The sequence below is a fragment of the Xiphophorus couchianus genome, chromosome 22 (assembly GCF_001444195.1).
Source record: "Xiphophorus couchianus chromosome 22, X_couchianus-1.0, whole genome shotgun sequence".
Classification (NCBI taxonomy): Eukaryota; Metazoa; Chordata; class Actinopteri; order Cyprinodontiformes; family Poeciliidae; genus Xiphophorus; species Xiphophorus couchianus.
The window spans coordinates 13,585,554-13,608,188 of record NC_040249.1 but is presented as its reverse complement, the minus strand read 5'-3'; the positions used below and the strand labels follow the sequence as shown (position 1 = coordinate 13,608,188).

The 22,635-nt window shown below is 36.4% G+C and overlaps 1 protein-coding gene across 1 annotated transcript in view; it reads right to left on the bottom strand.

The window, feature by feature from the left end:
• The window catches only part of lrrc1 (leucine rich repeat containing 1), a 29,605-nt gene that overhangs the window by 4,598 nt on the left and 2,372 nt on the right, over positions 1–22,635 (bottom strand). The window contains exons 2-12 of the mRNA XM_028007191.1: positions 15,536–15,653; positions 14,119–14,197; positions 12,433–12,522; positions 7,530–7,586; positions 7,389–7,452; positions 6,120–6,194; positions 5,331–5,475; positions 4,170–4,288; positions 3,017–3,100; positions 1,548–1,663; positions 270–433 (exon numbers count right to left, since the gene is read on the bottom strand). Of these exons, the coding sequence (XP_027862992.1) occupies positions 270–433; positions 1,548–1,663; positions 3,017–3,100; positions 4,170–4,288; positions 5,331–5,475; positions 6,120–6,194; positions 7,389–7,452; positions 7,530–7,586; positions 12,433–12,522; positions 14,119–14,197; positions 15,536–15,653 (1,111 nt within the window). The remainder of the gene's footprint in view (positions 1–269; positions 434–1,547; positions 1,664–3,016; positions 3,101–4,169; positions 4,289–5,330; positions 5,476–6,119; positions 6,195–7,388; positions 7,453–7,529; positions 7,587–12,432; positions 12,523–14,118; positions 14,198–15,535; positions 15,654–22,635) is intronic.

Genomic DNA, 22,635 nt, shown 5'->3' with positions numbered 1-22,635 from the left:
GCGATCCTTTAGAGGACCTTGTAGTTGACAGATATCGCAGGAGCAGAGAGCACAGAACCCACAGCGGTTCACCAAGCAGATGATGTGATAATATCATCAAAACTGCAGGGCGGTAAATATTTGGGCGAGAACTGATGAGACACTTCTGAATGTAATCAAAATGGATTGTAATTTGAGTCAAGAGGTAAATTGGCATCAGAAAAATGTTTCTGCTTCTAATAACATGCATGACTTAAAACTTATTCAAGATTTTCACAGAAATAAAGTACCTGAGTCACTAGGCTGCTGAGGCAGCACAACGCAGGTGAGCACCTTCTCTCCTGAGTCAGGATCTTCATCCGTCTGAAAAGTGAGGAGCGGCTTGGACTGGTTTTCTGACAACCACAGGGCCTTCAGATGTAGCGTGGTCAGTGACATCGGCAAGTACGGCAGGCTAAACAGAACGAAAAAGAAACCACAGAACCAACAATAATCTTGAGGTTATTGTTGCTGGAGTGATAATCAAATTAAAATTCAACAAAGATTCTTAACAGAAGAAAGAGGATTATAAGGAACAGGTAACATGAAAATGTTTTTCAGTAATTTAATTAAAAGCGTGAAAACTATATTATATGAATTCAAGTCGCTTCGGAGTATAAGTCGTATCAGGCTAAAAAAAATGCATCAAGAAGAGGAAATTAATATATACAAGTCACACTGGATTATAAATAACAAAACTATGAAAAAGGTGTGACTTATAGCTGTTGGAGCACAAGATATTGACCACATGTGGAGTCAGTGCTTCAAGAGCCGATATGCACAGATATATCAATGAAATGTTGCTAGTGCAGCATTTTTGGCAGCACCGATCCTCAAAGATGCCTTTGCACTTATTTTGGAAGCTATGGTCCTCAAGTCTGGAATGAGAGCAAAGAAGCAAAGCATCCAAATCGCTTGGGGTCCAGGGTGAAGTTTCTACGTTCAGGGTTGATTTGAGGAGATGTGTCATCTGCTTGTGTTAGTCCACTACTTTTTATCAAGTTCTAAGTCCAGACTTGAGAAAGTTTGCCAGGAGATCTTAGAGTAACTTCAAGCACACCTTTGTTGACAAGTTTTACAAAGGTCAGGATTTTAGTTTCCAGGAAGACTTGGGCCTAAACTGCAAAAGGGCTTCAGTACCACTTCAGGAAAGCAGCAGGTTGATCGTCTGACACACCAAAATAATACAGTAATTGATGCAAAATGAGCCTGACCACATGTTGAATGTATATACTACATAATAGATAGAATTTCTGTCATAAAAATAATTTTTAATTGGTCTGATGCTTTAATTTTCTAATAAATTTTGGATTTTCGATAGCTGTAAGGTGATATTATTAAATCAAATTATTACCAAATTAAAAGAAATAACCATTTGAAATATATTTCCAAGTGTGAATTAAATCTAACTAATCTAATAGTTTCACCTATTGAATTACTGAGACAAAACCCTGTATGTTTTTCTTAGTTTTAATAAGATGTTATTTTGTTGTCTGAAACATGATCTCTACTTCTGCCAGTAAACGTACCGGTTCCCAGAGACGTCGAGTACATGCAGCTCGGTGGCCTGCGACAGCTCTGGTGGGATCTTTTTCAGGTAGTTGTCGCGCACGGTGAAGACGTTAAGACTGCTGCAGCCTCCGATCTACACAACAACACAAGCATTCATGTCAGTCACAGCACAAACATTTTGTGCCTCCTCAATAAAAACAAGACAGATGAAGTGTAAATACTGTGGTGCAAGACTTATTTTTGTTATGAAAACAGCTGGGAAAAAACTGAAACCAGAGGAAATCTGTTAGCATGTGGGTGGCCATGCGTCCCAGAATTGGTAATCATGAGGGAGAGGCAATTGTGTGTTAATGAGATGTGGTAGAGGGACCTAAATTTAGGAACAAATAGGGCTGGGAGCCAGGAAAAACAAGGATTTGATGGGCCGGCTGAGCTCCAGCTGTTGCATCATTTCATCTGTGATGCAGATGTTAAAATTATTCCAATTACTATTAGATTTATCAGCTTAACAAGGCATGAAAAGCAAACCAAAAAGACATTTTAAAAGAACACCACAAAATTGCAGAGGTGGTAAAAATATAAAAGTATGCGATTTCTTAAACAAATTACCAGTTATAAACATATTTATTAAAGTCTAATCAATAATGAACACAATCTGTAAAACTAAGCCAACCTGAGGTAATGGTTGCACCATGACAGGGGTCTTGTTGCCTCATAACCAAACTGTTATTTTTGTGCACACACTGCAGGCTTTGCATCTTTCCCACACAGGGACATTGTGTGAGCGTTAAATAAGCCTTTCAGATGAAGCTTTAAACCAAGCGTGACTTCACTTAAACAGACAAGAGGCTGGAGAAGAATGTCACACACTCTAACACAATGGAGACACTCAAGACAGCGCTGAAGCTGAATCAACAAGTAGACACACAACAAGCAAATGTATTGTAGGAAAAAAAAAATAAAGAGCTTCAGTTTAGTTTTTAATTCAACCACAGCAGTATCTGTTGGACTGTTATGTTGACAACAGAGTAACTTTGGTGTCAAATTCATGTTTCCAGCTTCAGGTTTAGGACAAGCGCCCTGCAGACAGGTGAACACACCTAACAAATATGAGCACGCTGAAAACTTTGATATAACGCTTGGAGGTTTTTGGTGTTAATGAGCACAGTTCAAGCACTCTAAAACAACTCTTGCTTGGATGTGAAAGTCGGATCTAAATTGAAAAGTTTTTAGAACAAACTTTATGATAAAAGGAATTACAAGATTTTCTTTCCTGGGCATAAGTTCAGTCTCATACCCGATATCCATAGTATTATATCACAGTGAAGAATGATAAAAATGAATTAAATCAGTTTTAACCACTGAATTTATAAAGTGAGTACGCAGCACAGTAGAGGACCACTTGGTTTGTCCTACTTTCTCATTTTCAATTTGAGGTTGCATCAACAGCTGAAAACAGATTTCTAAGTGATTGTGAAAGGCATACCTGCTTAGGTAATAGTGTTAGATGGTTTCGGTCACAGTTCAGGTTAGACAGTCGCTTTAACTTCCCAATACTAGCAGGCAAAGTCTGTCAGAAAACAAAACCGTGATCAGACAGCATATCAACATGTTCCTCCTGAGCATAAACACAAAATGGTATCTTCATTAAAATGCAGAATATATGTGTGGCTTACTTGAATCTTGTAAATAAATACTTTTTTTTAAGTCTAACTTTATTTAGTTGTTTGCCCCACTGATCAGACATCAGCAAAGAACACATCAATAAGGTTTCAGTTGGATTCAGTATTATGTACAGTTACTCACACATGACTACACAATGCAAATTGCAAATAGACTGCCCTAAAAGGCATCAGTGGCCTGCTGTTTATCAGGGCTAAACTACATTTCCTTCATGAACTTTAATTTTTAATGCATTAGAAATTAAATGATGTGATCTGCAACAGCTATATGCAAACTTTAATAGTACAAGGTAATAAAGCAGATATGGGTCAATAACTTATTTTATATTTAAGCCCTTAGTATTAAACAAAATAAATTAGGTCTTTATGGAAACATGATGACCTCAGCATGCCACTTTGCAACAGTTCTTCATCTAGACTTGGATCAGATCAGTCAGGTCTGTACTAGACAGCTTGCTTTAAACTAGCTATGCCTCTAAATATGGACGAAATTAGATGAAGAACTTTTTTAGGTGTGGATTCACACACTTGAATGGCATGTTCACTTGGGTTTCCCACTTTGAAAAGTTGGCCAACAAATGAGCTGCTGTGTCACATCACGTAAGAGAAGCAGAAAATCATGGATTACCAGTTAAAATTTGATGAATCCACCAAGAAATGTTTTTTTATAAAATATGTTATCTATTACACAGGAAGTAATGGCATTATAAGAATGAATAAATAAACATTTCCACCCCGTTTCTGACCCGGTGTTGTCATAATAAAGCAGTCTGACCAATAGGTCAGTCTAAAGTGGATTTAAATCACTAGACATGGTTGCTTGACCCATTTCCTCGATGTCTGGCATGCTTTTAGGCCTCTGCCCAGAATGGCAATTACAAACTGCTCTCTAATTTACACAGCAATCAGACACTGTTGTCATTTTGAGGCACTGAAACACAATAGAGAAAGACCAACCTGTATTTGATTCTCTGTGAGTACAAGCTCTGTAAGACTTTCACAGTTGCCAATTGTTTCTGGAAGAAGTGTTAACTTGTTTAGGTCAGCTTTCAAAATGGAAAGATTCTTTAGTTTTCCTGCAGAGAGAGCAAACACATCTCGTTAAACATGGTTTTTTTGGGGGGGGCAAAAACAGAAATCTGAACAGAAATCTGAAGTCATCATAGAATATAGAGGAAAATTGTTTTTCATAAACCTCTGTAAAACTACAAATGTCCTTTTCGTGTAATATAATGTAATATGGTTTCAGTAAATGTACACACCAAATAATATCAGCACAAATACAACACCGTAAAATTTAAACTTTTTTGCGAAGAGTTGTGCAAATGGTGCGTGTGCCATCAGTTAACATACAAACACGCCAAAACAATCTTTTAAATAAAATCTGACTAAACATATTCAATATACACTCTTGAACAAAATCTTAAAATCAGGGAGGAAATGACTCCTATATTGTTAAGAATTGATATTTCGTGCTGACTAACTGAAACTTAATTTGTAGCATGACTACAACACAAGGAGGCAAATTTCAATTCAGGTGGTCCTACCACTATTATTTGTTTACGTTTGAAGGCCATAAGCTAAAATGTGTAGATTGTAGCAAATATCTGGTTTTCATATAATTTCCTCTCAAGAAGATATAAAAATAATCCCTAAAAATACCACCTGAGCAAAGCCAGTAGAGCCAACGGCTTACCCATAAAAATAAGGACAAATACTCTACGTCATTCAAAACCCATACTGATCCTGACTGCAGCCCGATAAACATAAGATGGAAAATGCAACAAAGGACTACCACGACAGCTAGTCCTTTCAAACTTTAAAAAGTGCAAAGACCCAACGGGACACTGAAGGGACGCTCCACAGAAATCTAAGGTGTTTTTCCTCTTAAATGGAACAACAGAGCGAACATCCATCTTGGCTAAGAATCTTCTTCTGACTTGGTCTATTAACAGGACCCAATAAGAACTGCTACTCTAAAGGTTTTGATCAGAAGTGTAGTAGAATCGTTTGATGAGGAAAATGTCCACTTCAAAAATATCACTAAGTCATACAGAAATAACCATAATAGGGAGTTCATTTATGGTGAAAAGAAACAAGAAGAATCCAGATGCTTACCGATGCTTTCTGGAATATATTCAAGGGAGTTTTGTGACACCAGCAAATCAGTAAGTGACACCAGTCCTCCTAGCTCTTCTGGAAGAAACTCCAGCTTGTTTTCAGATAGATCCAGACACAAAAGGCTTTTAATATTGCACAGCTCCTAAAGTGTGACACAAAGGCAGGTAATTGGTGGATGTACATATAATAAAAACAAAGTCCCGGTCTAACAACAATCCCTTTGTGGGGTAAATTTCTACCCTAGTCATTTTGATTGATTTTATGAAATATTTATTGTTCTGGGGTTTTTTGTGACTTTCTGGAATAGTTGTTAACAACCTGTTGGAGTAAATTTGGTAGAACAGTCACTTCAGGGAAGGCACAGCAAAGCCGTAAAGCCTTAGAAATGTCAGTCATCTAGCAGCTTCCAGTATAACAGAAGTCAATAACTTTGTTTCTCATATGTTGTTCAATTCATTTCATTTTTATTTTAAAAAATGATTGCAGAAAAATATCTCACTATAAAGTTTTGACTTTATCCTGCAGAAAGAACTTTCCTTTTCTCTCAATAACAAGATGCTTTTCTTCTTGTTAAAAAGATATCATGAGGAATAATAGAATCAAGGATTCTGATTTTGGGCTGTGGTATTTTTTTTTATATTCATTTTACATAAAACACTTAATATTCTTATCAGTTACATTTTTATATTATTAATAGTCAGCTAGAATCTTGTATCACAATAAGATTCTAAGGAACAAAGTTCCAGTAGAAAAATCTGAGATGCAGACAATGACTGAATGACTTACAGCAGGTATATCGGACAAGTGGTTTCCATCCAGCCACAAGTTCTTCAGGCTGATAAGGCAGCCAATTGACTCAGGCTAAAGATGAAAGAAAAGAGAAAGAGACCAAGAAACAGAAGACAGAAAACAATAAGGTAGAATGAAAAAATAATCAGCATTATAATGAATTCAGCTGGGTTACAATTTTTAATGGTCTGAGTCAAGACACAAACACAGAAGCAGCAAAAAACAAAGATGGGACAATTGAGCAGAAGTAATAGCAAATACCACAAACATTTCTATAGATTGAACAGGGAGTGATGAGAAGAACAATAACCTGGGTCTCACACTTTTCCTTTTTCTCTGTCTCTCACTGCCCAGATAATTCTCACTTCAAGTTCAAATACAGAAAAAGGTTGTACAACACGGGAAGATGGTTCCTCACAGGACTGTCTGATTGGTCATCCAAACATGGAGGACATTTTAAGGATTCAAAGGGCAGGTTTCCTCATCAGCGTATTTTATTTGTTGGTGAGTGATAAATACTCACAACCTAAGCTTATTTCATTGTAACTCTATTACCTTTTACAATGTTCTACAAAACTTAACCGCTCAACACTTTTGGTATATTTCAGACAAAAACAAAGAAAACTAATAAAAACCTTGGCATTTCAGGAGACTAATGAAACAATTAAATTGCAATCCTCTAATATGTCACCTTGTAATAGCAAAGTAGAGGTTTTTTTTCCCCATCTTGCAAAGTTATTCTTCATAAATGTAGGGAGGAGTGATTCACAATCCAGCTCAAAATAATAGTTTAAAGGAAATTTCTTCTTGACAATTTTAGCCAAACTTATTTATGATTGTTTACATTTATGTTGTGGTTACAAGAATAGATGGGACAACACTGTAAACAATAATTAATTAGCCCTATTAATAGTCTTTGAAATGAAAACAAAAACATCCTGATATTGCTTAGCTAAATATATATTTTTTAAAAGTCTTATTCCATCTTTGCTCTTTGTAGCCTCTAAATCCGTCACCGTCTGAAGTTAAGCCATTAACATGAGATTACAACTTAAAACCAAGGCTTAAAACAGACAGCCTACCATCTGCACGATAAGATGGGAAATCTTTTCTCAGGGAATGCTAATCTGCCCGGATGTGACAAGAACAGGAAATAGGAGGACCTGTATTTATTAATTTATTTATTTTATCATTTTGTTGTGGCTTGCTTCTCAAGAATCAAAATCTCTGAAATGCAAAAAAATAACAATAATTTTAAAAACTCACCAAATTGTAGAGTTCATTATTGCCTATGTCAAGTTCTTCAAGCTTGTGAAGTTGTGATAGTGACCTGTGGGTGACAAATACTTTAAAAGCCAAACACAAAGCAACAAAAAGTAAATGTACATGTATAAATTTAATACTTACTCTGGCAGGAATGTCAGAACATTTTCTCTAAGTTCTAGCGATACCAAATAAGAGAGGCTGAAATCAGAAACCGAAAGGAGGATTATATGTTTGGAAATCAAAGAGTTCATGAAAACAGCCAAAATTGACCATATGGCCTTGAAATCAGATAACATGGAACAGGAAGTACTTTTAGAGGTGTGTCAGTCTTATCGAAAACTAAAATTGCAGCAGAATAAACAACCGCTCCACAGTTGAAATTATAGAGTGAAATGTCTAACCAGCTATGACAAACCAAAGTACAACGCATCTTTCTGTCAACAAGTGTCCAATTAAAACCAGATTTTATAAGTCTACCTAGTTTAGTCTAGCCTGTTCACTACAGACTAGAGACTAAATTTAGGACTGAAGTACTGGAAGTAGAGCAAAATGTTTTTGTGTTGAATGAATTTGTGAAATTTGAGGGAAAATGTTAACACGATACACATGTTTGTATTTTTACACTGATGTGTTAAATATAGAGGTATATTATTATGATTTTAGATTTTATTTTGCAGTCCAACTCAAAGTTTTGCAAAATTGTGAAGTGGAAAAGAATATAACACATACTTTTTAAAATAATTTACAAATAATCTGAAAAGCCAGTATTCATTTGTTCGTTTGCAAATGTATATATTTTCTCTATTTTCAGAAGAATGGATTGCTCTAGGATTGGGATATTGTTTTATATCCTACAAGCCCTCAGCTCATCCTCTCTACAACGTCCTCCCTGACCTGTCTGCTGTGCTCCTTTGTCTTCATGATGCTGTTTGTTTGATGATTTTCTCTAACAAACCTCTGAGATCTTCACAGAACAGCTGTAATAGGCTGTTTATAGGCATAAAATACACAAGAGTGCTTTCTACGGATTAACTATGTAGCTTCTGATGGCAAGTGACTGCAATGGATTTTATTTGGGGTATCAGACTTTGGGGGAACACAAATGCATATCAACATTTTTTAGATGTTTGCTTGTGCCCAAACAATTTTTCAAACAATGTATCATTTTCCTTCAAAACTGAGATAACGCTCTTGCTTATTTATGCCTATTGCATAACATTGCAACACAATAAATATCATTTGGTGATTGTAGCATAAGCTACATCTGTGCAGAGTTCAAGCAAATAAATGTTTCTCACCAGGCTGAGCGAAGGAGAAAACCAGAATCTTGTATTTTCTCACTGGATCCTACATTAAGCCATATAAAGTCATTCTTGAACCACAAAGAGATTATCACCTAAGCCCACATGAAATACAACTGCTATTTAATCTAGCTTCTTCTTCATGACTATTTGTATTCTTTTTGACCACAGCAAATCACTAAGCTGCCAAACAGATTTCTCGTCAGTGAAAAAAAAACAAAAAACTTCCATCCCAGAGATAAACTACTGCTGGCTTCTAACCCCTCGTTCATTTATCTTATCTATTCTGAAAACCTGTAGCCTTTTACGCCAACTTGGGTTCTGCTTTTCATTACCTTCTCCCTTGACACAGAGCAGACATTCCAGCCAATGTGTTATAAAAGAGAAATACAGCACGTGTTTAGGGAATAGGCTGTACTATAGGGCAAAGGAAGGAGACACTCTGAACACTGTTGCAACATGTTGTTTCCATCATTAATTACAAGCCACAACATTCATTTATTTTAAAGTAGTTTGGGATGTGCAAGAAAATTACTCCGAATGTGGCTTCCCAAAACAAATCCACAAATGAAACTCTCAAAGTTGCAACGCTTAATCCAAAAAGGACTAAATCCCTACCTAGTTTGGTGAAACTATTTTTAGAGTTGGGTTTTTATCCCTACTTTAAGCTACTGAATGTGATGCTGAGTGCAACTCAAAATAAAACAAAAGGATGGCGGTACCAACAGCTCTCTCATTTTCATCCCATAGCCATCCATAATCCCTGAACATATGGAGTTATTCAAGCCAGAACCTGAACAGTAAACAAAAATATTTCATCTAGATGATGAGTGTGAAGTAGATACGCCAGTGCTGTGAACACTAACATTTGGGAAAATCATTTTCACTGGTCAGAAACATGAATGTAACGTTAATTGATTGTTTCCTAGATAAAACAAATTACTCCATACTGGCTTCTTAAAAATAAATAAAAATAAGCCAGAATATTGAACAGCTCTTAGAATTAAATGGATTCATAAGATTTGTCCCCCTTCAAAGTAAAGTAAATATCTAGAAAGCCTATGCTTTCTGGATCCATAAACAAATTTTGTCTCGTCTGGCTAGAAAGTTGGCCATTTCTCATCAGTACTTGTAGCTCATTTATATTGGTTGGTTCCTTGTTGTAGGGTTCTAAAGCACCGTATGGATGATTCTTTGACTCAGCTTAGAGATTACCAAGGAACATGAGATTTTGACTGAAGAACTGTTTAACTGAGGTTGGGTGGAACAGGCAGTCAAAATCCAATAACTTATTCTAGTCGGCTGCCTTAAATACCTACTTTACCCATAGAACCTACCAAACCGTACAGTTATTATTCACCTTTTTGTTACATAAAACAAGTTCACATCATATATTATCAGCTTCACTATTCCAAAACAACAACAGTTTTCTAGTGATAGTATAATTTCCAATTTTCCTTCAACTATATCTAAAGCTATGCCCTGAAGTAGACAAAGAAGTCTAATGTCAGCAAAGGAACTAGACATGAAAGATAACGATACAATGACTCAAAAACAACAAGCTGTCCTCTGCAATGAAAGGAAGCTGGTCAGGATGTTATGGAGCAACACAGGAATCACTGTGGCTCCAGTCCATCATAAACTGGAAAATACTGAAACACTACTGTTACCGTGCAAAGTTTAGCATAGACACCTTCAAGCTTCACTGAGATTTACAGCTGCCCCTGAAGCCAAACTAAATTACCATTGAGACATGTTTTACAGTCAGATGACACAAAGATGGAAATATCTGTCCAATAACTACCTCTGAGGGACAAAAGGCAAGTCTTTAAAAGCTAAGGACACTGTATCAACTGTAAAGAATCATAGGTTAGGTTTTTTGTTATTGACAGTGGTGTTAATGCATTAAACAAAGTCTATGACTACTAATCTAAAGTTAGATGGTTGAAACTTGAATACAATTGGGTGTTTCAAGAGGACAATTGTCAAAAACACATCTGAATGGGATTTGGACATGATGCTCCAAAAACAACCACAAAAAATGACCTCTCCCTCTTCAATAAGAAGAATGGTCAAATATGAAGCCTGAATTAAGCCAGAAGCTTATTGATTTCTGCCAACGGTGTGAGATTTCTTACTATAAGACTTCAAAAGCAATATAAATAAGAGTGTGGATATACAGTATTTGAGTCTATGTAAATATTTTGACCTTACTTATCTCCACAATAAATTTAAACATGTATAGTTTTTTATATTTATTACAGCCCATGTGTGGAGGCCTTAGTCCCAGCCTGATGACCCTTGCCGCATATCTTCCCCCTCTCTCATTACCCACTTTCAAATAAAGGCCACTAGAGCCAATAAAAACCTTTAAAAAATAGAAAAAAATAAATAAATTGATAATAAGCATTCCATATGCTGACCCCAAACCAGCACTATACAGTTTCTCGTTAACTGCATTTCTGTAAATCCTTCTCCTGTAAGGTTCAAATCCAGTTTATCCTTGCATTCCAGACCTTTTTAAAAAACATTTCCTGTAGCCACTTCATCCAAAAACACATAGCTTTGTTATTAAATTCACTTACAGCTAAACTCCACAATAAAGAAGAGCTTACAAGAGGCAGAATATTGGCAGACGTGTGATTCACTACTCAGGACCAACTATGAACCAAGACAATGCAGCACAGAAACAGACAGTGACTAATGTATCTGGAAGCAGCAATGTGGTTGTTTGGGGAAGAAATCAAGACAATGAAAGAGAGCAGTCCTGCTGTGCCTGTTCCTGTTCCTGACAGCATTTGCTGCTTACATTTCAGTAGCTGGGCGTTCAGTTATGATCTGAAAGGAACATAGTTATGTTTTTCTGAAACAAAAACAAGACTGCGTGGGAGGCTTAAAGTTCAGTGGATTTAAAACAACAGAAACAATTGTATACAAGCTTGTTTCACAGCCCACATGAGTTATTCTCAAAAAGAAAGGCTGCTACATTTTAAAGCAAGTAATGTACTTTATTTTTAGCTTTTTGGACCGCAAAACCTTATTTGAAAGCACAGCCTGATCGGGTGATATTAAGTTTTCAGCAAACTTTGTAATTAAGCATTGCCATTAGGGATAGGTGATATGGACTTAAAGTTTTATCACAATATTTTTTGCTACTATTGTGATATCAATAAAAGTGACAATAAGAACTATTTATTACTTCTTTTTAAGGTAACTTTTTGGCTGACATAGAAATCATTGCCCCACACACACCACACGTGCAGGGAAGGGGCATCGGGGGAACAGGAAACAGTGGACAAGCACTGTTCACTGTTCTACACTGCGGATGGGTGTGTGGATACACCCATTTTATTCAAAATAAAATGGATACATCCATTTTATTCAAATGGGTGTATCCACACACCCATTTTCTACAAATGGGTGTGCAGAAAAACACACCCATTTATAAAATTCTTATTCAGGACACCAGTCACATGAAGTGTGATTTGCATCACTAAACTTTACACAGTAACTACATTTAATCATATTTTCACATTCATTTATTCTTACTTGTACTCTCACTGAATAAACAGTGGAGTAACATGGTAAAAATAACAATCCCAACAATACGGACAGTTTTAGGGGTTTTTAAATATCATTAATTGGAATTTATTGAGACAACAATAAATAAAAATCTTATCGTTAGGTGATACGATACGATAAATGCCAACTCCTAATGCACATAATATAGTCCAAATCCGTACCTTCCAATGTTTTCTGGAAGAGCCTGCAATGAGATATCGTTGATAGAGAGGGTCGTTAGGTGTTGAAGCTGTGCAAAGCTTTCAGGTAACCTGGAAAAAAAGAGAGACAGAAAGCACAATTTGAGAATCCATAAACAATTGCAGATCATCATCATCAGGATGTTTTAGTGTCCAGAATGTTTTAATGAATAATCCAAATGATTTCTCCTGTTCTTGGGGTGTAAAAATGACAGGATGCACAGGTTTTGGTTAGGAACTTCGAGCAAATTTCATCATTTAATTTCTTCAGTAAAGATACTTTTACCACAACTTTTAGGAGCAACCACTACCATTTTGCTTACTACGCTACAATTTAAAGCTTTTTAGATTCATTATGCCTGTTTTATTATTGGGGTAGTACATTATTCAAAAACTAATTGTGCTTGGCATCCTATTGGCCTCCTACTAAAAAAATTTTAAAAACATTATTTCCTTGCAACATTCGGGCCAAAAACATAATTCAGACTTCCAAATTATACACAATAGGGCCGGTCCTTTGTCCTTTTTGTACTTTTCTGACTTCTGAACATGTAAACTTGTCTGTCATAGGTGCCTTAACAACAACCATACAATAATTTGTACCTGCTTTGACAACATATGAATTACAGAAATCTGCTAACATTTGCTCATATAAAAAAATGTGAGCATGTGACCCCAAAAAATAATATCCACCAGAAGGAGACGAAATCTGAGAATTTATATGTGAATTTATTTTCATAATTCATCAAAATGATAAATTAACAAGAGAAATAAATTGATACATAATGGCTAAGTACATTAGGTACTAAATGGTTTGTTTAAATGGATTCAATGGGCATAGAAAGGAACAATCTGGCAACATGTGGGCATGAAATGAGGTGCTAAATGGTGAGTGACTGAACTCAAGCTCAAAATCAGATAAGGTTTATAAGTCAGTCTTTTTTCAGGGCACGATTTCTAGAATCCTAAAAGCTTGCTTCTTATAAACATGGTTACGCAATCTAAGTAAGAAAATAATTTATATATGATCATTTTTTAATCAATTTGGCATTGGATTCAAAACCTTCAAAACAATCAAAATAAAAGATGGAGAATCAATCAAAATGTGAATCAGCTGATCAGACCCTAAGAAAAAACTGAAATTAATGCTAATGGTTAGGAAAAGTCTATTATGCTCTTGTAATTAATTCCGTTCTACCCACTGCACCTATTTCTTGTCTAAGACTGATGAACAAAATTGCTTCACATCCCAATGAACCCAGAAACGAACCACAGCAAAATAAGAGCTGGAATACAAGTGATGCACGAGTGGAAAATTGGGTTCCTACTGTGGAAAAAGGGCTGATGGGGTTAAATGTGTAAACTATTGGATTGCAAACACTTTTGCTTCCACCCACTGCAGCTTCCTAAACATCACACTGTCAAAGGCGTGTGACGCTGCTCATGCTGAGGTGTTAATTAGACCGGATTTCAACTAAAAAAAGAAGCAAAATGTTAGACACACAAATGTTTCTAACGGTGAATAGAACAGCAAAGGAAGTTGAAAATCTATGAACGACGCAAAATGTTTTTCTGTAGGGAAATTCGGGCAAACATTTACAGTATTGTTAAATTAACTGAGCCCTAAAATTAATTTGGGGAAAAAAATAATAATATCTATTAAGTTACCTTAATAATGGATTTCCACTGAAATCTGCCACTTGCAGGGATTTGCAGTTTGAAATGTTCTCTGGAAGTTCTACAATATCTGAATAAAGGAAAAAGCAAATCTTTGTTAATAAGACATGTAGGATACAGAAGTAATGAGACATTACGAAACTGTTTTCATAAAGGTGATGCGTGAAATTTACAAAAGAAACAGATTTATAAATAATTCAACACAAATTCAGTTTAAAATAAACTAAAATCCTGTGTGAGGTACATGGGAGATGAAACATTTAAATGCATTTGTGTTGACAGTGAGTTACAGTCAGGTCAGCATTGCGAGCACACACAGGTTAACTTATTTACAAATCTATATAAATGTTCCAGAAAGTTTTGTTCTCTAAAAAACATCTTCTGCCCTTTTTTTGTTTTTATTTGTAAAGCAGCAGAGCACAAATAAAAACTGTCTAGAATAAACAAAAACAGGTGAGGCTGCTGTTAAAACCTGAATTATGAATGAAAACTACTCAAGGGAGTAGAAGAAAATGTTTCGCCTGAACCATAACATATCTGAAATATCGCTAACGAGAAAGGGATGTTGATCGCAGTTCATTAGTTATTTTTAACTTTTCTGCAGATAAGTAGGGAGTTCTCCTCTTAATCTTTTATTCAGATTATGAAATGTAGATTTATTTTTAAAAATCCCCAAAATGTACTTTTTTTGACAAAAAGACATTCAATAACTATTAACCTTTATCTTCCGGGTGCTGTTTGTTCTCTAAAAATCCTCTGAGACCTTTTGAGAACATTTTCATTTACATTGAGATTGAATTACACACACGAGAAATCCTTTTAGCAATGCAACATACAATGGATGGCAATGGATCTCAGAATAAAGAGATAAAAACATGGAGACTCCTTAGCGTTCCATTTGTAAAAGAATGACATATGAAACTTTTTCCTTCTACTTCATTATCTAATAATTGGTTGATCCATTCAACAAAATTCTGTTAAAGTACACTAGGTTTTGAAGCTGCAACAGGTAAAAATGGGAAAAGATCATTCTCTTGCAAGACACAAAATTTCTGACATGACATTCAAAATTTCACTGAAAAATTTGTCTTAAGCCTACTGCAAATCATCTGAAAGAGCACAACTTAGAATTTAGTTGCCCTTCTGAATGTATTTCTACACCCTAAATTCTACACAGCCGCAGAGTTTCATGCTAATGGAAACCATTCTGTGTTTTTATGCTCTCTGGTTACATCAGCTTCACAAATGAGGAGTAAACCTGTCAACGTTAATTTATTTGCTGAATTCTGCACTGTTGCTCAACGCAGGATGCTTAGGCTGTTAGGAATAAAAATGTTTCTAAAAAGAAATACAGTTGTATCTCTTGACTATTCTTCCGGGTGTTGCACAGTTGTTTTCTTTCTTTTACCATTTCGAGAAAGATCCAGTTCGACTAGTTCCATAAGGTTGCCGATCTCTGGCGGAAGTCTTGCGATCTCGTTGTCACTCACAGTAAGTTTTCGAAGTTTCAACAGTTGGAAAAGTGGCTAGAAAAACAAACGACATACAATCAGTGAAACCTTTTATAAGAAAGCACATTTTAAACTGCACACAAAAAATACTGTGGATATCCTGAACAAAGTTTAAAGATCAACAATTATGTCCACATAATTGGGTTATTATTTTGCACAACTGCTTGATAAGCTAACATTGCATTTCAGTATCTATAGAGACAGCACATACGGTGATCAGAATATTGTGGTATTATGCAACCTCTTTAATGCAAACAGATTTTTTTTTTTTTACTTTGTCATTGTCTTTCATCATTTTCCCACTAAATTAAGACTAAGGACAAGAAGCAAATGAGAAATTATGCACACAGAGCAAGAGATCCAAATCAGCAAATTTGCCTTTAACTGACTTTGATCGATAATCAGGTCAATCACTTAAATGTCAGATTTATTTCCATTTATTAATGGTATAAATCTAAAAATTCCCACTATTTTTTATTTTTGTGCTACAATCCTAATGGAAGAGAAAAAAATCTAAATTGGTCAAAATCTGAGCAGACACCTCTAACAAACCGGCATTTGCAATAAAATGCCTCATCAGTGCATCTCCATCTTTGAGATTTCGCGTCACAATGGCTTTATCCTGTCACTCGCATCAGATGCTACAAAAAAGTTTATCCTGTGGCTTTTGTACGGTGGCCGACAGGTGCAAATGCGCAGCAAAAGAGAAAACATGCAAACAAACAAAAAACACGCGCACAAATTAAATGCAGCAAGCAAAAAGCGAATAAAATGCAGCAAACAAAAAGAGAGACGCAAACAAAAAAGAAGACACCCCCGAATGAAATGCAGCAAACAAAAAGAGAGACGCAAACAAAAAAGAATACACCCCCGAATGAAATGCAGCAAACAAAAAGTGTTGAAAACGGAAGTGCTCCAGACCACTAGGGGGAGTCAAAGAAAATAGTATTCATTTCTATGGGACCAGATGCAAGATTCAGAGAAAGAAATTTGAAAGAAAGTAAAGGTACGTATTACTATATTTCTTTTCAGATACGCCGTCCTTTATAATATTATAGAATAACAGAATAATTTATGGGTAGCGTGATAGACTTTGTGTCAGTCATACCGTTCTGGGCTCGGTCTCGACTCTTTGACTCCCCCTAGTGGTCTGGAGCACTTCCGTTTTCAACACTTTTTGTTTGCTGCATTTCATTCGCTTTTTGCTTGCCGCATTTAATTTGTGCGCGTGTTTTTTGTTTGTTTGCATGTTTTCTCTTTTGCTGCGCATTTGCACCTGTCGGCCACCGTACTTTTGAGTCTCCTGTTCAGTGAATAACTGAAGCAAAACTGACTAATGAAACCCACATTTTAATTTACGCATTTTGCACACTTCCATTTGATAAAGTGAAGAAATCCAATGGCATCTTCACCGATCTATTCTGTAGAAATACACATCCAAATTTAAAAAGGACGAAATCAGTTTAAAAAGTTGATGTCCTGACAAGAACAGACAGAAACTCGCTTGCATAGCTGTGCAACAGTTCACTAACAATATTGCTTCGGGTTGCCTTAACCTATTGGCAGGAAATGCCGCTTCCCCTTGGGGCTTTGCATTTTCTCTGCTTTGCAGGTATCAACAGCCTTAAGGACTTATCTATGAAGCCTTTTGCTTAACTTTGCACTACATATTCATTATTAAATCAATCTCTTAGTTTGTTACACATTTTATGCTATATTTAACTGTAAATCTTTATTTCTTAAAAGAGTTTAGAGATGTCTGCTCCTTCGCTTCATGCACAAACTTGTTCTATTAATATTTTATGGGGCTGAGAGAGGAGGAGTAAAGATTTTAAAACCTTTAAACATGTGGAGGTCAACAGTTCTGGGATGTTACATTTTAAGGAGGAAACTAGACTGTTGTTCCTCTTTTGGTTCCCTATTGTCAGATTGACACACAGTTACTTTAATTTATTTTTTGTATATACATGGTTACTGGCATCAGGGTAGAGCGAGATTTTAAAAAGTTGCGGATTAAAAAACTGCAACAATTTCTGTTCTTCCGGTTTTTAATGAGATACCAGAGCAAGTGCTAGAGTGACCAGGGTGTTTCTCCAGTCGTTTGGAGCAAAGCAAAAAAAACAAATGCTGCTCTTACTCCACAGGTTGCTGAATGCTAAAAAACAATCTCACCTTTATTTTTAACTTACAAAATTCAGGAAATATTTTCTAGCTGAGCCATGAAGAAAATACTGAATAATATAAGGTTAAAAGTTACATTGGGCAAGCTGCGAGTGGTATGTCTGTTAAGGCAGGCTCTACCACAGCAGATAGTGTGACTAATTTACAAGGTAATATCTATTTGTTTGGCAAAATGGCAAAAATGAATAATATTCTGCAAAGTAAGCAGTTGAAAACCGGTACTAAAGTGTATATTCTTAAAGTTTGCATACGTCCATATATTAAAAGAACAATGCATGAGAACATTATTATAATTGCAAAAATCAAACTGTGATTCTAGCAACAGGAGGGATAATTGTTGCTTTTTTGTTCCAAATAAAAGTCATAAGATCATTTTAGAATTGTATCACAGTGGTAGTTTTTCCTCAAAGTTTTCATACATTAAGAATCTTATAACAACCCATTTCTGATCTTTAGTATGAATTTAACAAAATGTAATCATTGCTCCAACTGCTTAATTTTTAACACTGTGCCTGGTTACTTTGTTTATAAAGTACTAGGAGTGCGACCTTAGTGTAAATCCAGGACTGGATTAATTGAATATGCAGTTTGTGAAGATGCACAAAACTGCAACTGGTTTTCCTTGTAATAACTGAACGATATTCAGATACAGAAATAATGTGTGCAAAATAAACAAAGCCAAAGTCCAAAAGTCAAACTTCACGTTGGTACACATTCCAACATCTTAAGACAGTTTGAAAATCCCCTAATCCATCATTTCTTCCTGCAAACAAACATGTATTCCATGTTTGATTAGCATTTAGGTTCCAATTATTATTTTCACTTTCAGGTCTGTTTAAAACCGGTTTAATAACCACAAGGGAAGTGTTCAAGTTTGTCTCTGGTTCTTGAAAACCTTTCCTTTCCACTGAGTGAGATCAGACCAAATGAAACCAAAACCAGAAAATACAGAAAGAAGTCAGCTTCAGAAAAAGAAACAGCCTGTTTTTCTTTATAATGGTGAAAACAATAATCAAAACAACAATGAGGTGTGCTTGGTTGGCGTCCCTGGTCTTAACAGCTGCTGGCTTCAAAACAGCGCCGGTCTTTACGATTTCAGCTTGGAGGCCAGACTGCAAACCTGTTCTTCCCGTTAAGTGTCATCAGCACACCGCCCCAAAACAACCACCGTGAATGACAAAGAAAAACAAAAACTGTTCCGGTCAAGAAAACACAACTATTTTTGAAATCTACAGACAGTGTCTGAATCACCAGTTTCACCCGCATGCGTGTTTCTGGAGAGCATGAGCAGCAGACAAAATTCAATAAACACTTGGCCTTTTTTTCTTTTGGTGAATAAAAATCTAAGTCGACTTCCAAGCCACAACACCAGAGGCAAATGTTCAAACTAAGAGACCTCATAGTTTGATATTTTGTCAATTAAATACGCATTTCACTGTAATATTACACAGCTCCAGAGCGCACTCGGTATTAGATATCGCAGCACATGCTCGAGTTAAAATGGTCCCAGGAATTGGTCAGACTCCTGACAACTGCACCACCTTTACAGCGCTTTTTCCAGTAATCACATCAGAGTTAGTCTGTCAGTTTGACCACCAGCGTCCGGCACTCGCAGCAGCTCTTCCTTTACCACTTCATACAGGTCATAAACCCCACAGCTTCCTGTTAAAAAACCCAATGTTGTTCTACTCTAATCTCCCCACCCCTGTGTGCAAACATTCAAAAGGCTTCAAATGAAGATGCAGCTGATTTCACAGTGCTCTGCAGCAGCCAGATATCTACTTGCACTGACTAAAACGACACAAGTCTTTTTTTTCTTGCTGTCTGACAGCGTAGATTACCAAAACTATTTCTATTTGTCAAGATACCAGGATCAGAACTGTGGACCTCCAAAGGTCTGGTTCACCCTGGATCCCAGATGTCTGAAGATATCCTATTTATCTGCACAATCAGTTATATGCAACAAGGCAGATTAGAGTTTCAAATGCACTCTGACATAAATACCTTCATTTTGGAGGCATGTCTTATAGACTGCCGAAACTAAAACTTAAGTGTTTGGCTATGTCGTTTAGACAAAAATGGTGGAAGTTTGCAACAATAAGAACATCAGTGCACCTGTGAAGTGTAATGGTAGCAGTATCATGTTGCTGAAGTGTTGTGCTTCAGGAGGAACTGATGCACTTTACAAATCGGCAGCTCAGACCAAAAATAAAACCACAAACTGGTGTCGGCCACCAAAAGTCTGATTGATACAGCCTTGGGAAAAATGCTTAATTTTAACATTTCCTTTGCATCAGCAGTCTTGATATCAATAATATATTTGATCTAATAGAGGAATCATTACTTACAAGTTATATGTGATACTTATAGAGAGTGTTGTCAGTCATGATGACATAAAAAAATTAAATCGGGAGTCAGTAATTAAATTATTCTACAATAATATTTCATAATGCATGATTAATCCCTATGAAGAATTCATCTAAGCCGACATATTTGAATTTTTGTCCAAATTCACCACCACATGGACTCTCACTGTGCAGGTTAAACACAAAAATCTAACGTGGCATCATCTTGATGCGACGAAAAACATGATTCACAAATATCATCCTTGTCAAAACATTTTTCTGTCCCCAATAAACAGATTGTGTTGTGTGATGCGAGTAGTTCCACCATAACATTACTGTTTCATTGTACTATGGATCTACAGCTGAAGAAGACCCTGGAACAGTGCTGTACGGGTCGCTTGTGTGGGTTTTTACCCTGGACACAAACAAAGCAGCATACCAAACTGACCTGTGGAAATGAGGCATAAAAGTCTAAATTCTTCTTACATTTAACCAAAATCACTAAAAATTGTGGCTTCTGGGGTGGAAAATGCATTAAGAAACTACTGAACACTTTATTTTACCGTTTTGACTTTACCGTTTTGACATTTGAAGCATTGAAAGCTTTGCAGCTGAGATCGTAATACCTCCTGTCTTACAGCTTCACCTTAGCTGGGAAAGGTGGAAACTGCATTCATTTTTAAACTGGGTAAACTGGCAAGAGTCTCTCAGCAACCAACTAGTCTCGAATGTCGGCCTTTTCATTTAAATTAAAGTGCTGTTTACAAACCCATAGAAGCACACTGTTCACATTCTACAAGAATAACTTTAGAGAAACAAGTTAATGTTTGCCAAGCTGCTCAACTTCCTCAATACAAATATTATATAAAAGAATTTACAAGAGAAGACCAATTGGACATTATAAACCCATTGGTCTATCTCCTCAACCTGCTCTTTTCAAAACTATTGAAGCTATTCGCTCCAGTTGAGCTTGTCTTGTCTTGTTTTATTGCAAACACGCCTTTCTTCTCTACGCCTGTAAACTCCCGGTGCATGTTTTTATCTGCCTGCTGGTGCGAATGATCGACTGGGAACAAGTCGTCATATCCTGGTTCCCTTGCGTCATTGCTGATACAATGATTAAGTTAGTGACGTGTCTAGTAAAAGACCTCTGAGTAAAACTTAGTGAAGGAGCAGAGTGAGCCCTGAGGTTCATCCGCAGGGGTTCGGTCAGCAAGCACTTCAGACTCAATTTACATTCCAAGGAGCACAATAAAATCTTATCTTCTTGACATGGAAATAATCCAGCTCCATTTTCTGAAGATGCTTTGAATATTTGCAAACTGAGTCCCAAAGTGACTAAACTGTTTCGCAGTCATGCGAGTCCTGTCGCAATGAGAGTGAGCACCTGCTAAATACAAACGTTCAAGCAGAAATGGGGAAAAACCGTTTCCCTCTACCAAGCATCTAGTCTTAATTCTTCCCTGTGTGTTGGTTGATGGTTTTACAAACTTTAACTATTCATTTCCTCGTTTTACTAAGATTTCATTAGAAAACCAACACAACACAATCAACAGCTTGATTGAGACAGTGAAAACCAAACGCATAATGCCGTCCTTCGTTTTCTGTCCAGATACCTGTTCCTCAGCAAAGAAAGCAAGAAATGTGCCACAGGCATGAAGAGGTTTCTGTACACAAAGTTAATAATGCTACCAGAACTAAGTGATCATGCCTCACATGTGTCAATGCAGGAAAAAAAATGCTGCAAAGACAAAATAGTTCTTCAATCCAGCTAAGCTTCCCACCTGACACACAATGCCTGCAGTTATGAGCTCAGGAGAGTTTCTCAAAGGGGCTCAAGCCTCATTTCATACTTCGCCCACTTGTCTGCAACAGCTGTGAATCCAATAAATTAGTAGCCATACTTCTTTGCTTTTTAATAGTACCACCATTGCTTTTTACCGTGTCCATCAATCGCAAGGACATGGTTAGCGTCTCAAAGAGCTGAACAGACAATGTTTTCTGCGACTAAAACAGTTTTCTGGATAGGTTTAAGCAAACAAATGTAGCAGCACAAGAAATAAGAAGGTAGGAAAACCAACAGAAACTGGGCATCTTAGATTACAAACACTGGCATGAAGACTTTTTTAAAACCCTGATGCATATAAGAGCAGACTTGTGTAACCCAAGTTTTCAAAAATGTCTCTCGCTGCTCGTCAACAGTCCTTCTTTGTGGTTTCTGCGAAGCTAAAATAGAATCCCTGTGACTGAGAACTTCTATCTTTATGGAATCTGGAAAGCCTGTGCCTGGAGACAATAATAACCATCCTAGTTTTATGGTAGTGAGAAAAAAATGTTTTTATTGAAGCATTATGTCACTAAATTAAAGTAAAAATGCAAATAAGATTCAACCTTAGGGAAAGTTCTAATTTTACATCCTTTGTTTGTATTTCAGCAGTTTTAATTACATATCCAACCTTTTGGCAATATGG